The sequence below is a fragment of the Chelonia mydas genome, chromosome 7 (genome assembly GCF_015237465.2).
Source record: "Chelonia mydas isolate rCheMyd1 chromosome 7, rCheMyd1.pri.v2, whole genome shotgun sequence".
NCBI lineage: Eukaryota > Metazoa > Chordata > Testudines > Cheloniidae > Chelonia > Chelonia mydas.
In genome coordinates this window covers 88,815,546-88,831,003 of record NC_057853.1, presented here as the reverse complement: position 1 = coordinate 88,831,003, position 15,458 = coordinate 88,815,546, and the positions used below count along the sequence as shown (strand labels likewise).

The 15,458-nt window shown below is 41.2% G+C and overlaps 1 protein-coding gene across 1 annotated transcript in view; it reads right to left on the bottom strand.

The window, feature by feature from the left end:
* PAPSS2 (3'-phosphoadenosine 5'-phosphosulfate synthase 2) overlaps window positions 1–2,517 on the bottom strand; it is a 55,826-nt gene extending 53,309 nt beyond the window's left edge. The window contains 1 exon segment of the mRNA XM_043550734.1: window positions 2,433–2,517. Within this exon segment, the coding sequence (XP_043406669.1) occupies window positions 2,433–2,516 (84 nt within the window). The 5' untranslated portion in view covers window position 2,517.
* Window positions 2,518–15,458: the final 12,941 nt, after the last annotated feature.

The window sequence follows — 15,458 nt, the reverse complement described above, 5'->3', positions numbered from 1 at the left end:
GCCCTCAGAAATTACGGTTGCCTGGGCAAACTTAATTAAGCTCCCCGGAGCACATGCATCATGACAGTGTAACTACATAATCACGTTCTGTTTTTTTCCACAGAACTCCTGCCTCATTCAGTGGTCAGAATGGATGCACAATGGGACAGAATTAAGTTGCTCGTGCAGTCTGAAATGTAGCATTTCCTAAATTCCAACTGCTTGACTTTGCAACCTTAATGTTCTGGGGTGAGCTTTTTATTTTTATTTTAAATGTAATTTCTGTTTAAAATGCTTGGGGTTTCTATACTTGCTCTTTGGTATTTTAGGGTTATGGACAAGAGGCAGATTCTTTTTCGACCTTCATAATACCACCTCTGGGAACAGAGCTGAGCAATGAGCATTCTGAATTGATCAGCTATTATCAGAGCAGTTATGACTTTTAGTTTTCTTTTTATTATTTGCAGCACTTGTATCAAGTTGTTAATCAAGGATCTTTTTTCTTTTAAAAAAAAAAACAGAAGCAGGTAAATGAAGCCTATGTACTTCAGTGGAAAAAGGCAGGGCCTGATCCTGCTAACTGCCCTCTACTCCTGTTGATTTCAGTGCTGAGTGAGGGAGGTTCAGCATGCCAATGGATTGGTCCATCTTTAATCATAGCACTATGTATTATTTGCAAACAAACTATTATTCCAAGGCTACATCAGTTTGGCAGCATGTTTGTGGTTAGTTGATTAACTTTTTTATGACAACATTCAGGTAAGCAATCAAATCAAAACTACTTGAGAGATCAGAAGAAAATGCGATATCATGGTTAACTATTAATATGAGATTCTCCTAGGCAGCATGACAGAGCAGATTTCTAGAGAGACAAGGTGGGTGATGTAATATCTTTTATTGGACCAATATCCGGGAATCAACATGCCAATGGATTGGTCCATCTTTAATCATAGCACTATGTATTATTTACAAACAAACCATTATTCCAAGGCTACATCAGTTTGGCAGCATGTTTGTGGTTAGTTGATTAACTTTTTTATGACAACATTCAGGTAAGCAATCAAATCAAAACTACTTGAGAGATCAGAAGAAAATGCGATGTCATGGTTAACTATTAATATGAGATTCTCCTAGGCAGCATGACAGAGCAGATTTCTAGAAAGACAAGGTGGGTATCTTTTATTGGACCAGTATCCGGGAATCAACATGGCTACAACTACACTGCGTAGAGCAGATTTCTGTCAATCTACCATTTGTTTCCTCGATCATAATTCAGTCTGAAATACAGGAATACTTTACTCCTTTTGTGAGGTGTGAAATTGCCCTGGTCATTTTCAGCATATGGTCTGAGCATTAATCTGCATTTTACACTACATATATCCCATCTTTTCTTTAGGCATAGCAAAGGTGCACTCTGTGCCTCTTGAAGCCCTGGAATGGATTTCATCCTTTCTATTAACTTGTAAAAGTTGCTGTTTCCGTACAAAAGAAGAATACATATGCTTTTTCCTCAAAACAAATTACTTTTAAAAGTACAAGCTAAGCTTGTTGCATTGCTAAGATTATTACATTTGTTTCCATGTTGTATTTTTATCTCTCTGATTTTACCACACTATAATAACACATTGTAAATAACCATTACAGCATCGGTACCCTGAACAGTTTGGATTTTACTCAGAAGGGGGCCAGACTGTACAACTCTTGCTTACATTAAGAACCATGGATTTCAATGGGGGCTACTTATGGAATAAGATACCAACTTAGCGTGAGTCAGGTTACAAAATCTGGCCCTGTATAGGGATATTCTCCTATATCTAGCTTTAGGATTGAACTTTACTCTCTGGAGTAGGAACAATAATTTAAAAGAGAATAATTTAATTCAATGGAATTAACCTCAATTGGACTACACTATCATAATTGAGAGAAGAATTAGCCCTTTGTGTTTAAAAATCGAATTGTGCACCAAGCACAGCTGACACCCCATCTTTGTGCCATATCCTACCCTTATTTCACAGGCAGAATTCCCAAGGAAGTCAATGGAAATTTTGCCCAAAACTCAAGTGCAGACAAGGGGCAAATCTGTATTGAAAAGGAGTCAAATCCTTCTACTTAAATGGATGACCCTTTTGCTGTTGACTTCAATGAAACCAGCATCTGACCCAATATCAGCATTGCATGATGTTACTTTGTTCCTCAAAACATAAAGCAAAACTACAGAGGTCAGCTAATAGATGAGCAAGGAAAATTCTTATTGCAAGCCACTAAGATGCTTCAGATCAAGAAGAATAAACAAAAACTTTGGATATATTTCAGATGTACAGAGCATGAATAAAAGTATTTCCCTCCTGCTACACTCATCTTGATTTACTTGGGGGACAGGTGATTCTGTTAAGTCTAATTGGAGTGGGTCAATGTAGGAAAACTGGGCGTACCTGTGGGCTCCTGAGCCTTACCCATAATTCAGGTAGAAGCTCTAACGGCCTCATTCTGGCAGCTCCAAGAGAGAGTTCCCTTCCCATCTCCAGGACAGTAAACATGCTGGATGAGGAAGAAAGTTAGATTCTGAGTCTTGACTAGCTTAAACTCTTGGTATAGAAGATTGTTTTAAAAAAAAAAAGTCCAATACAGGATTTGGATTTGTTGAAATAAGTAAATGAAACTTGTTATTTTCCTGAAGGTAGACAGTTAAAAAGAAACTTGATCAAAAGGGATTCTTATTATGAAGCAGTTTCTATAGACAAATTTAAAGATATATGTTAATTTTTTGAATCTTTTTGGACAACTGATTTTAGTTAATTCTTACAGTAAATACTTTCCTGTGAGGAACGTTATTTTGGATTTTATTTTATTTTTAGTTTGGCTGCTTAAGATATTAATACAGGAACAGCCCTGTGACCATGTTTGAAATATTAAAAGGTTTCTTTCTGACTGGTTCATTGCTACATATAGAACCTTTATCAGCCAATTCCAATGCTTCACTGTTTCAAAGATGAATCAGAAAAACATTTCAGATTGTATATTTGCTGTTCCAATTCATAGCTTAGAGCAGATTCAAATATTTTTGCTGGGTTCCCTGTGAAAATATTTCAGTCTGTGACAACCTCCCCCATAAAAAAAGTGATAGCAAATTATTGTACATACTCATAGGAGCATACTCATGGTATTGCCACCCTTACTTATGTGCTGCTGCTGGCGATGGTGCTGCCTACAGAGCTAGGTGCCTGGAGAATGGCAGCTGTTGTACCCAGATCCCCTTCTTGCAGGCAATATTTTTTGTGATCTTGCAACCCCCTTACAATAGCCTTGCTATTCCCTTTTGGGTCAGGACTCCCAGTTTGAGAAACACTGGATTAGAGGATGAAGATGAGCAAGAGAGTAATGACGATGATTAAATAACTGCTTTAACAAAATAGTCCCCAGATAGCTCTGATGCTTACTGGAGGGACTGCATGGGAAGGAGTAAATTCTTAAACATCTTATGGAACTGCCCAAAATAAGTAAATGTTGGCTGCATGCTTTAGCTCAGTGTTTTTCAAACCAGGGGTCGCAACCCAGTACTGGGTCGCACCATATAAGGCACTGGATCACCTTGCTCTGATCAGCACTGCTGACCAGGACGTTAAAAGTCCTGTTGGCGGTGCTGCCCAGCTAAGGCAGGCTAGTGCCTACCTGTTCTGACACCAGGCTGCGCCCCAGAAGCAGCCAGCAACAGGTCTGACTAGGCAGGGGGGCCATGGGGCTCCTTGCGCTGCCCCCATCCTGAGCACCGGCTCCACACTCCCATTGACCAGAAACTTGCCAATGGGAGCTGGAGGGGTGATGCCTGTGGGTGAGAGTTGTGCAAAGCCACTTGTGCACCTCTGCCTAGGAGCAGGACTCTCTGCTGGCTGCTTCCAGGGTGCAGTGCAGTCCATGGTGCCGGGACAGGCAGGAAGCCTGCCTCTGCACCCCAGCTGAGCTGCTGACCAGGAGCCGCCAGAGGTAAGTTCATGACCCAATCTCGTGCCGCAATCCCCTGCCCCAGCTCTGAGCCCTCCCAAGCCTGCGACCTCTTCCTGAACCCCAAACCCCTCATCCCCAGCCCCACCCCAGAGCCTGCACCCCCAGGCCAGAGCCCTGACCCCCCTCCCACAGCCCAACTCCCTGCCCCAGCCCTGAGTACCCCCAAAACCCAGAACCCCTTCCTGCACCCCAAACCCCTCATCCCCAGAACTACTCCAGAGCCCTGACCCCCTCCCACACCCTAATACCTGCCCCAGCCAAGAGCCCCCTCCCACACCCTGAAACCCTCATTCCTGGCCCCACCCTGCATCCCTCACCCCGCACTACAACCCTCTGCCCCAGCCCTGAGCCCCTCCCACACCCCAAACCCTCCATCCCCAGCTCCGCTGGGTTGCGGGCATCAACAATTTTCTTCAACTGGGTCTAGGATGACCAGATGTCCCAATTTTATAGGGACAGTCTCAGAGGTGAAAGTGAGCCGGCAAGAGCCGGTGCGCTGTACCTGGGTGGATCGGCTTCCCCAGGAGCAATTTAAAGGGCCTGAGGCTCCCAGCAATGGTTGGAGCCCCCGGCCCTTTAAATTGCTGCCAGAACCCCACTGCTGGAGCCCTGGGGTAGCAGCGGCGGGGCTGGGGCGGCGATTTAAAGGGCCTGGGGTGGTAGCGGTGCCTGAGCCCTGGGCCCTTTAAATCAGTCTGCTTTGGACCAGCTCTAGGGATTAAGTGTGTTATTTTGTAACCAATAGGCCTCTCAGTGAAGGGTGCTAGAAGGGTCAAAGGGTGCTAGAAATCCTGTTGATTAAGGATGGGATTTTTCAAAGGAGCCTAAAAGAAGTTAAGCACATTACTGCCTAAATATAAAGCAGTGGTTTTCACTCAAGTGGTTTTCATTCATTCACCCAGAATGTCCCCCTTCTGTGTATGCTGTATAAGTGTGATGCAAATACACTTTTTAATCCCATGATTCATAGATTCTAAGGCCAGAAAGGACTATTGTGATCATCTAGTATGTTCACCCCATGTCTAGGCTATAGAACTTCCCTAAAATAATTCCTACAGCATTATTTTAGTAAAACATCCAATCTTGATTTAAAAATTGTCAGTGATAGAGAATCCACCACGACTTTTTGGTAAATAGTTCCAGTGGTTAATTACTCTCACTGTTAAAATGTATACCTTATTTCTAGTCTGAATTTGTCTAGCTTCAACTTCCAGCCAATATCTAGCTTTAGTAACATCTGTTTAACATCCTCCAGAGATACTAGTGGAATGGAAAGAATGTTATCACTACATGATGAGATTGTGTCATCTGGTTTTTACCCAAATACAGAACAGAAATATTTGTTGAATACTTCCTCTTTTGTCCATTATTATTGATAATTCTACCATTTCCATGTAGTATAGAACCAATATCATTATCAGAATTCTTTTTGTCCCTAATATATTTTAAAAACTCTGATTGTCCTTAACTCTTCTAGCCATGGATGTCTCCTTGTGTCACTTGGCTTCCCTTATCACTTTTCTACAATTCCTATATTCTGATTTATATTCACTATTATCAACTTCCCCTTTTATTCCACATTACTTTTTTATTTTTACAGCTGTCTTCACTTCACTTCCCCTCTAAACCAGGTTGATTTTTTTAACCAGCCTTTATCCTTGATTTTAGGGTTGTGGCTTTTGGGGTATCTAGGAAGGTATTCTTAAATAATTCCCAATTATCGTTCACATTTTTCTGATTAAATTCTTCCCCCTTACTGATTTGACTTATAATTGTTTTCAACTTTGTGAAATTGGCCCAGTTAAGGCACCATGTAATTACTGGTCTGAACTTTATTTTACTTGCACATTATAAATGTGATCAAGTCATGATGACCTGTACCTAAGCTACCATTAACTTTTAGTGCTGTGATCAGCTCCTTTTTATCAGTTAGAACAAGGTCTAATATAAAATTCCCCTGTGTTGGCGCAACAATTGTTCAGATAGGAAATTGTCATAAGAACATAAGAATGGCCTTCTGGCCCAGTATCCTGTCTTCCAACAGTGGCCAGTGCCAGACACTTTAGAAGGAATGAACAGAATCGGGCAGTGATCCATCCCCAGTAATCCAGTCCCAGCTTCTGGCATTTAGAGGTTTAGGTACACTCAGAGCATGGGGTTGCATTCCTGCCCATCCTGGCTAATAGCCATGGATGAACCTATCCTCCATGAACTTATCTAGTTCTTTTTTGAACTCAGTTACATTTTTGGCCTTCACAACATCCCCTGGCCACGAGGTTAACAGATGAACTGTGCATTGTATAAAGTAGTACTTCCTTATCCTTGTTTTAAAGCCACTTCCTATTGATTTTATTGGGTGGCCCCTGGTACTTGTGGCATGTGAAGGGGTAAATAACACTCCCCTGTTCACTTTCTCCACACCATTCAAGATTTAATAGATTTCTGTCACATCCCCTCTTAGTCGTCTCTTTTCTAATCTGAACAATTCCTGTCTTTTTAATATCTCCTCATATGGAAGTTATCCCGTACCCCAATTAGTTTTGTTGCCCTTCTCTGTACCTTTTCTAATTCGAATATATAGTTAATTTTTTTAAATACAGCAATCAGAACTGCATGCAGTATTCAAGGTATGGTGTGCCATGGATTTATTTAGTGGTATTATGATATTTTCTGTCTTATCTATTGCTTTTCTAACGGTTCCTAACATTGTGTTGGGGATTTTTTTTTTGGACTGCTGCTGCACATTAAGCAGATGTTTTCAGAATACTATCCACAATGACCCCAAGATCTTTCTTGAGTGGTAACAGCTAATTTAGACCCCATTACATTGTATGTATAGTTTGGGATGTTTTTCAGTGTACATGACTTTACATTTATCAACACTAAATTTCATCTGCCATTTTGTTGCCCAGTCACCCAATTTAGTGAGATCCCTTTTTAACTCTTTGCAGTCTGCTTTGGACTTAACTATCTTCACCTGACTGTTCACCCCATGTCTAGATGACTTATGAATACGCTGAACAACACAGGTCCCAGTACAGATCTTTGGGGGACTCTGTTATTTACATCTCTCCATTGTGAAAACTGACCATTTATTCTTACCCTTTGTTTCCTGTCTTTTAAACAGTTACCGGTCCAGAAGAGGACCATCCCTCTTATCCCATGATTGCGTACAGTGCTTAAGAGCCATTGGTATGGGACCTTGTCAAAGGTTTTCTGAAAGTCCACCTACACTATGTATCCACTGGATCACCCTTGTCCACATGCTTGTTGACTCCCTCCAAGGTTTCTAACAGATTGGCAAGGAAAGTTTTCCCTTTACAAAAACCATATTGACTCTTCCCCAACATATCATGTTCATCTATGTGCCTTGATAATTCTATAGTTTCAACCAGTTTGCCTGCTATGTAAGTTAGGTTTATTGGCCTGTAATTGCCAGGATCGACTCTGGAGCCTTCTTTAAAAGTCATCATCCCATTAGCTATCCTCCAGTCAGAAGCTAATTTAAATGATAGGTTACAAACCACAGGTAGTAGTTCTGCAATTTCATATTTGTCTTTCTTCAGAACTCTTGAGTGAATACCACCTGGCCCTGGTGACATATTACTGTTTAATTTATCAATTTGTTCCAAAGCCTTCTCTATGGACACCTCAATCTTGGACTGTTGCTCAGATTTTTCACCTAAAAGAATGGCTCAGGTGTGGGAATATCCCTCACATTCTCTGGAGTGAAGACTGATGCAAATAATTCATTTAGCTTCTCTGCAATGCCTTTGTTTTCTTTGAGTCTTCCTTTAGCACCTCAATCATTCAGTGGCCACACTGACTGTTCGGCAGGCTTCCTGCTTCTGATGTACTTAAAAAAAAATTGCTGTTAGTTTTTTTTGTCTTTTGCTAGTTGCTCTTCAAATTATTATTTTTTTGCCTGCCGAATTATACTTTTACACTTGCCTTGCCAGAGTTTATGCTCCTCTCTATTTTCCTCAGTAGGATTTGACTTCCAATTTTTAAAGGATGTCTTTTTGTCTCTAACCACCTCTTTTACTCTGTTGTAGCTTTTTTCGTCCTCTTACTTTTTTTTTTTTTTTTTTTATAATTTGGGGGTATACATATTTTCCATGCAGCTTGCAGGCATTTCACTTGTGACTGTTCCTTTTAATTTCTGTGTATCTAGCTTCTTCATTTTTGCATAGTTCCCTTTTTGAAGTCAAATGCTACTGTGGGTTTCCCTTTGGTATTTTTTCCCCCTACAAGGATGTGAAATTTAATTATTATTGTTGCTATTACTGAGGTGTTCAGCTATATTCAGCTCTTGGGCCAGATCCTGTGAGACACTTAGGACTAAATCAAGAATTGCCTCTCTCCTTATGGGTTCCAAGGCTAGCTGCTCCATGAATCAGTCATTAATAGTGTGTAGACATTTTATCCTGAGGTGACGTACCCAGTCAATATGGGGATTGTTGAAAAATCATGGTTATTACTGAGTTTTCTGTTTCTGTAACACCTCTAATCTTCTTGAGCATTTCACAAGCACTGTCACCATCCTGATAAGGTGATCGGTACTATATTCCTATTGCTACACTCTTATTATTCAAGCATGGAATTTCAATCCATGAAATGTTATGGTACTGTTTGATTCATTTAAGATTTTTACTATATTTGAATCTGCTTTCTTTTACATATAGTGCTATTCCCCCTCCAGTGCCACCTAGTGTCATTCCTATATATTTTGTACACTTGTATTACAGTGTCCCATTGATTATCATCATTCCACCAAGTTTCTGTGATACCTATTATATCAAGATCCTCAGTTAATACCAGGTGTTCAATTTCACCAATCTTCGAATTTAGACTTCTAACATTTGTATATATGCACTTATAAAATTTGTCAATATTTAGTTGTCTGCCTTCATCTGATATAACTGAATGGGACTCTTTTTCACTTGACTGTTTCTCTTCATTTCCTACCTGTACTTTATCAGTGTATCTCCTCTCTTCTCCTCTTTGAGGATATAGAGTATCCCCTTTAATAAATCCTCCCCTGAGGATGTCTCTCTCCAAAAAGTGTGCTTCTCCACAACTCTCTGCTTTCACCCAGCCCTTAGTTTAAAAATACTTCTCTGACCTTTTTAATTTTATCTGCCAGCAATCCGGTTCCATTTTGGTTTAAGTCGGAGCTCATCCTTCTTGTATAGGCTCCTCCTATCCCATTGCCTAATAAACCCAAATCTTTCCTCTTGCCACTATCATCTCATCTACTCTTTGGGATCCTGCAGTTCTGCCTAACTGGCCCTGTACATGGAACTGGAAATATTTCAGACAATGTTGCCATGGAAGGTCTTGAACCTTAATCTCTTACCTCGCTGACTCAATTTGACCTCCAGGACTCTCCTGCCTTTCCTTAGGTCACTGGTACGTACATGTACCATGACGACTGGCTCCTCCGCAGCACTGCACGTAAGTCTATCTAGATGTCTTGAGAGATCAGCAACCTTTGCACCTGGCAGGCAATTCACCATGCAATTCTCCCAGTCATCACAAACCCAACTATCTAGATTTCTAATAATCAAATCCCCCATTACTATTACCAGTCTCTTGCTAATAACTGGGGTCCCCTTCCTTGGAGGGATATCCTCAATGTGAAAGGATACCATGACATCCGGATGGTTCCAACTATGGGATCATTTCCCTTCACTCCAGCTTGATGTTCTCCTTCCCCAAGACTTTCATCCTCCTCAACAGCACACAGGCTATCAGACGGGGGTAGTACTCTTCTACTGTGTTTCTGAAAGTCTCATCTATGTACCTCTTTGTCTCCCTTAGCTCCTCCAGTTCAGCCACTCTGGTATCAAGAGCCCATACTCAGTCTCTGAGGGCCATGAGTTGTTTGCACCGAATGCAGACATATGCCACTTGCCCACAGGGAAGGTAATCAGACATGCTGCATTCAGTGCAATTAACTGCATAGCTCCAACTCTGCTGCTACTGGACTTCTGCCTGCATTGTTTTTTTACCCTTGAAGAGGGCTCTCTTTTTTGTTTGATTGTTCTTTGTTGTTTGGGGGAGGGTAGAAGAGAGGTTAGGGGGGATAATTGTCCCACATTTAGAATATGTCCATAGGTTTGTCAGCTATAATGTTTAAAAATTTCAGGGATGTTTTAATACTGGCAGCATGAGACTTCTGGCTTATGTCACTCAAATTGAACTCCCCCATGATCTCACAGGTTTTTTTCCTATATAGTACAGATACATGAGTAAGGAGGTGTAGTCATCCTTAGTGTGATTTGGTGCTCTGTAGCTGACACCAACTAATGCCCCATCTTGTGCTTTATCTGTTAGGACATTGATCCATAAGTGCTCAGACCACTTTATTCTGAGTTATCAGTGACGTCAAATCAGGTAATTTGGTGTAGAGTAGCACTCTCCCTCCCCCTTTGCCTGCTCAATCCTTCCTAAATAGGTTATAGCCACTGATTTTAACATTCCAATGGTGTGAATCATCCCACCAGGTTTTAGTAGTATCAACTAGATCAAAGTTATGCTCATAAAGAGCAATTCTAATTCCTCAATTGTTACCCAGGCTCCTCGCATTAGTGTATAGGCAATTCAGAAATTTCTTCTCTTCATTTCCTTTAGTTTCTTGATTAATTTTGTTTTCAGTATCTTGATTTCATCTTGGGTGCTCATATCTTTCCTCTTTTTACCCTCCCCTTTGGCTATTAGTTTAACCCCCTCCTGACTATTCTAACTAGCCTGTTCCCAAGGAGATTGATCCCTCTTCTTCTGAGGTGGAGACCATCCAAACTGTATGGTTCCCTTTCCCTGTAGAAGGTGGACCAATGTTCCACAAAACCAAAACCCTTCACCAGACACTAAACCTATCTTGCCAATGATTCACTTCCAGAATCTTCTGCCTTCTGTCTTCCTTTGCTCATAGGACAGGACATATCTCAGAGATCATATACTATTTTCCCCGCACAGAATCCTTGCCTCATTCAGTGCACAAGATGGATGGTGCTCAGTTAATACACATCTAGTCAAAGAAAAAGTCATCGGAATTTTTTTTTAAAACATGGGCCAAACAATGTATTTTCCCTTGCCTCATTCTTAGAGACAGCTTAACCATTCTGGCTGAAATCTTCCAAAATAACTCAGCCTGAGGCTCCCACCCACATGACACATTTCAGCCCACATGCTTAAAGTCTGGCAAGGTAGAAGCAAGTGAAAACACAGTCTTATGATGGGAACTGTCAGACAACCTTAATAATAGGTGGTGCTACCAGCCCTGCTTATAACATTATAGAATCATAGAAATGTAGGACTGGAAGGGATTTTGATAGGTCATCTAGTCCCCTGCACTAAGGCCGGAATAAGTATTATCTAGACTATCACTCACAGGTGTTTGTCTAACCTGTTCTTAAAAACCACCAGTGATGGAGAATCCACAACCTCCCTAGGTAATTTGTTCCAGTGCTTAACCACCTGACAGTTAGGAACCTAAATCTCCCTTCCTGAAATTTAAGCCCATTACTTATTGTCCTGTCCTCGGTAGTTAAGGAGAACAATGTATCACCCTCATCTTTATAACAACTTTTTATGTACTTGTAGACTATTAAATCCTCTCTCAGTCTTCTCTTCTCCAGACTAAACAAATCCAATTTTTAAAATCTTTCCTCCTAGGTCGTCTTTTCCACACCTTTAATCATTTTTGTACAATTTGTCCACATCTTTCCTGAAGTGATATTCCCAGAACATGACACAATACTCCAGCTGAGGCCTTACAATTCCTGAGTGGAAGAATTACTTCTTGTGTCTTGCTTACAATACTTCTGTTAAATCAACCCAGAATCATGTTAGCTTTTTTTGCAACAATATTACGTTGACTCATATTCAGTTTCTGATCCATTATAACCCCTGGATCAGTCTCTCCAGTATTCCTTCTTAGGCAGTCATTTCCCATTTTGTATTTGTGCAAGTGATTATTCCTTCCTAAGTGTAGCACTTTCCATTTGTCCTTATTGAATTTCATCCTATTTATTTCAGACCATTTCTCCAGTTTGTTAAGATCATTTTGAATTCTAATCCCATCCTCCAAAGCACTTGCAACTCCTCCCAGCTTGGTATCACCCACAAACTTTTCTACTTTTCTGTTATCCTGCCTAATAATGCATGCTACCACGTAACTGTGAACATCTATAGCTCTTCCTTTGTTAATATTATACTCAGAAGTTTTAAAAGACAAAATATTCAACTATATGGGCTTTAGTGAACTACTCTTTCACTTTCTGCAACTGTGACTTGGAGTTACCGCAGGGATAAATTTGGCCCATCATGTACTTGGGAGTAATACATTAACAGATAATATCCTGAAGTGAACCCAGGGTCAATGCGCTTTCAGGACTGTTGACTGTTACTGAAGTACTAGTTCAAGGTAAACAACGTTATCCTACCCAATATCACGCTCATGACATAGACAGTTAAGTGACATTATCTTCTTGTCGGATGTATAGATACAAACTTATCGAAAGCACTGTATTTTAGATAGAAACAGTGTTTCCACTTAAACAGATATTTCAACAGTCAAAATCAGCCCCGTGATAACAGTAAACATGCCTACACTCCAGTTTCTCAAAAACAATCACTGAGTTCTAGACTGTGAAATCACAACATTCATCCATTGCTTCTGTGTGCCTGTCAGCATGGCCAAGGGAAGAAGGTAGTCTTCAAACCGAGACCCTTCTCTACACATTGTCTGCTGTAGATGCAACAGTGGTTGGTCATACTTTTGAGTTAGCACAGAAGACAATTTCGGAATTGTCCCCTTACACTTCCAATGAATTGCAGAACAGTCACTCACATCAACTGCCTGGAGTGATTGTGGCATGGCTCCCCGACTGCCATTCCATAAGGACCATGCTATCAGTAGCAGGGGGGTCACCATGCCAAAGGACACTGCCTGACAACATTACTGCTATCAGCAGTGCTGGATGCTGTATGGCCTGGTAAGTACGGAGCAAGACAAAGCAAACCAAAGACTAGGGACAGGCACACATTTTGCTGCAGCCATGAAACCAGAAATCACTGGTGAGCAGCATATGCGTGCCATGCTCCCTTTGTGCCACAACTTGCAACATTAGATCTTACAATTACAGCCTTCTAATTACCATCATGCCTTCCCTGACATCTGACTTCAGGGGCTGCCATCTCAAGAACTAGAGGCAGAAACCTATACCTGAAATTAATGTGTTGACATAGATTTCTTATTGACAATGAAACATTCTTACTAATGCCAGCAAACTTGAGGACTGTTTCTTCTGTGTGACTCTAGTGCTTGTGAAAGGTGCAGGATTGACAGTGTAGAAACCGAGGCCAGGTCTACACTAAAAACTTGTGCAGGTACAGTAATGTCACTTAAGGATGTGATTTTTTTAATGATATTTCCATACTGGCCAAAGTGTTAGTATAGATACAGTTATACTGGTAAAAAAAGTTCTTTTGCTGGTATAGCTTATTTCATTTGGGGAATTCATATAAACTATGCAAGCAGAAACACTCTTGCCAGTATAAGGTGTGTCTCCACCACGCGAGTTTGCAAGTATAGCTATGCCAGAAAATCTTTTCCAGTGTAGTCTAGGCCTCATGCCTGCAGAGATCTAGTACAACACAGGAAAAAGCAACTGCTTCTGCACCTAGCTGCAACTCTGACCTGACTTATCCCCTGTGGTTGAAAGGTTTCAGAGTAGCAGCCGTGTTAGTCTGTATCCGCAAAAAGAAAAGGAAGACTTGTGGCACCTTAGAGACTAACAAATTTATTTGAGCATAAGCTTTCGTGAGCTACAGCTCACTTCATCAGATGCATTCAGTGGAAATTACAGTGGGGAGATTTATATACACAGACAACATGAAACAATGGGTGTTACCATACACACTGTAATGAGAGTGATCAGGTAAGGTGAGCTATTACCAGCAGGTTTCAGAGTAGCAGCCGTGTTAGTCTGTATTCGCAAAAAGAAAAGGAGTACTTGTGGCACCTTTGAGACTAACCAATTTATTTGAGCATAAGGTTTCGTGAGTCACAGCTCACTTCATCAGATGCATACAGTATGCATCCGATGAAGTGAGCTGTAGCTCACGAAAGCTCATGCTCAAATAAATTGGTTAGTCTCTAAGGTGCCACAAGTACTCCTTTTCTTTTAGAGGTAAAAGACTTAACTGTTTGGTTACCAGTCCCCTGAACCATCCAATCTCACAGAGCTCCAAAAAAACAATAAAAAAAAACCCTTAATTTTTATTTCATATTAGCCTCTGCTGTGATCCATCTTTCAATAAAGTCTATAAAGCTGAGTGCCATAATCATACACTGAAAGACAGAATATTTAGAAAAATGGAACCAACATGAAAACCACTCTTATTTTAACTGTAGGGACACAGAAAAATGTCTACCAGATCATGTAAAAATGCATATTTATGTGTGCATGTACACTTCCTTTCAGATGGCAAGAACCTATCCTTCAATAACTGACATTTCATAGAATCATAGAATATCAGGGTTGGAAGGGACCTCAGGAGGTCATCTAGTCCAACCCCCTGCTCGAAGCAGGACCAATCCCCAATTAAATCATCCCAGCCAGGGCTTTGTCAAGCCTGATCTTAAAAACTTCTAAGGAAGGAGATTCTACCACCTGCCTAGGTAACGCATTCCAGTGTTTCACCACGCTCCTAGTGAAAAAGTTTTTCCTAATATCCAACCTAAACCTCCCCCACTGCAACTTGAGACCATTACTCCTTGTCCTGTCCTCTTCTACCACTGAGAATAGTCTAGAACCGTCCTCTCTGGAACCACCTCTCAGGTAGTTGAAAGCAGCTATCAAATCCCCCCTCATTCTTCTCTTCTGCAGACTAAACAATCCCAGTTCCCTCAGCCTCTCCTCATAAGTCATGTGTTCCAGACCCCTAATCATTTTTGTTGCCCTTCGCTGGACTCTCTCCAATTTATCCACATCCTTCTTGTAGCGTGGGGCCCAAAACTGGACACAGTACTCCAGATGAGGCCTCACCAATGTCGAATAGAGGGGAACGATCACGTCCCTCGATCTGCTCACTATTCCCCTACTTATACATCCCAAAATGCCATTGGCCTTCTTGGCAACAAGGGCACACTGCTGACTCATATTCAGCTTCTCGTCCACTGTCACCCCTAGGTCCTTTTCCGCAGAACTGCTGCCTAGCCATTCGGTCCCTAGTCTGTAGCTGTGCATTGGGTTCTTCCGTCCTAAGTGCAGGACCCTGCACTTATGCTTATTGAACCTCATCAGAGTTCTTTTGGCCCAATCCTCCAATTTGTCTAGGTCCCTCTGTATCCTATCCCTGCCCTCCAGCGTATCTACTACTCCTCCCACTTTAGTATCATCCACAACTTTGCTGAGAGTGCAATCCACACACATTTAAGAACACTAAATACAGACAGTAAGCTATGT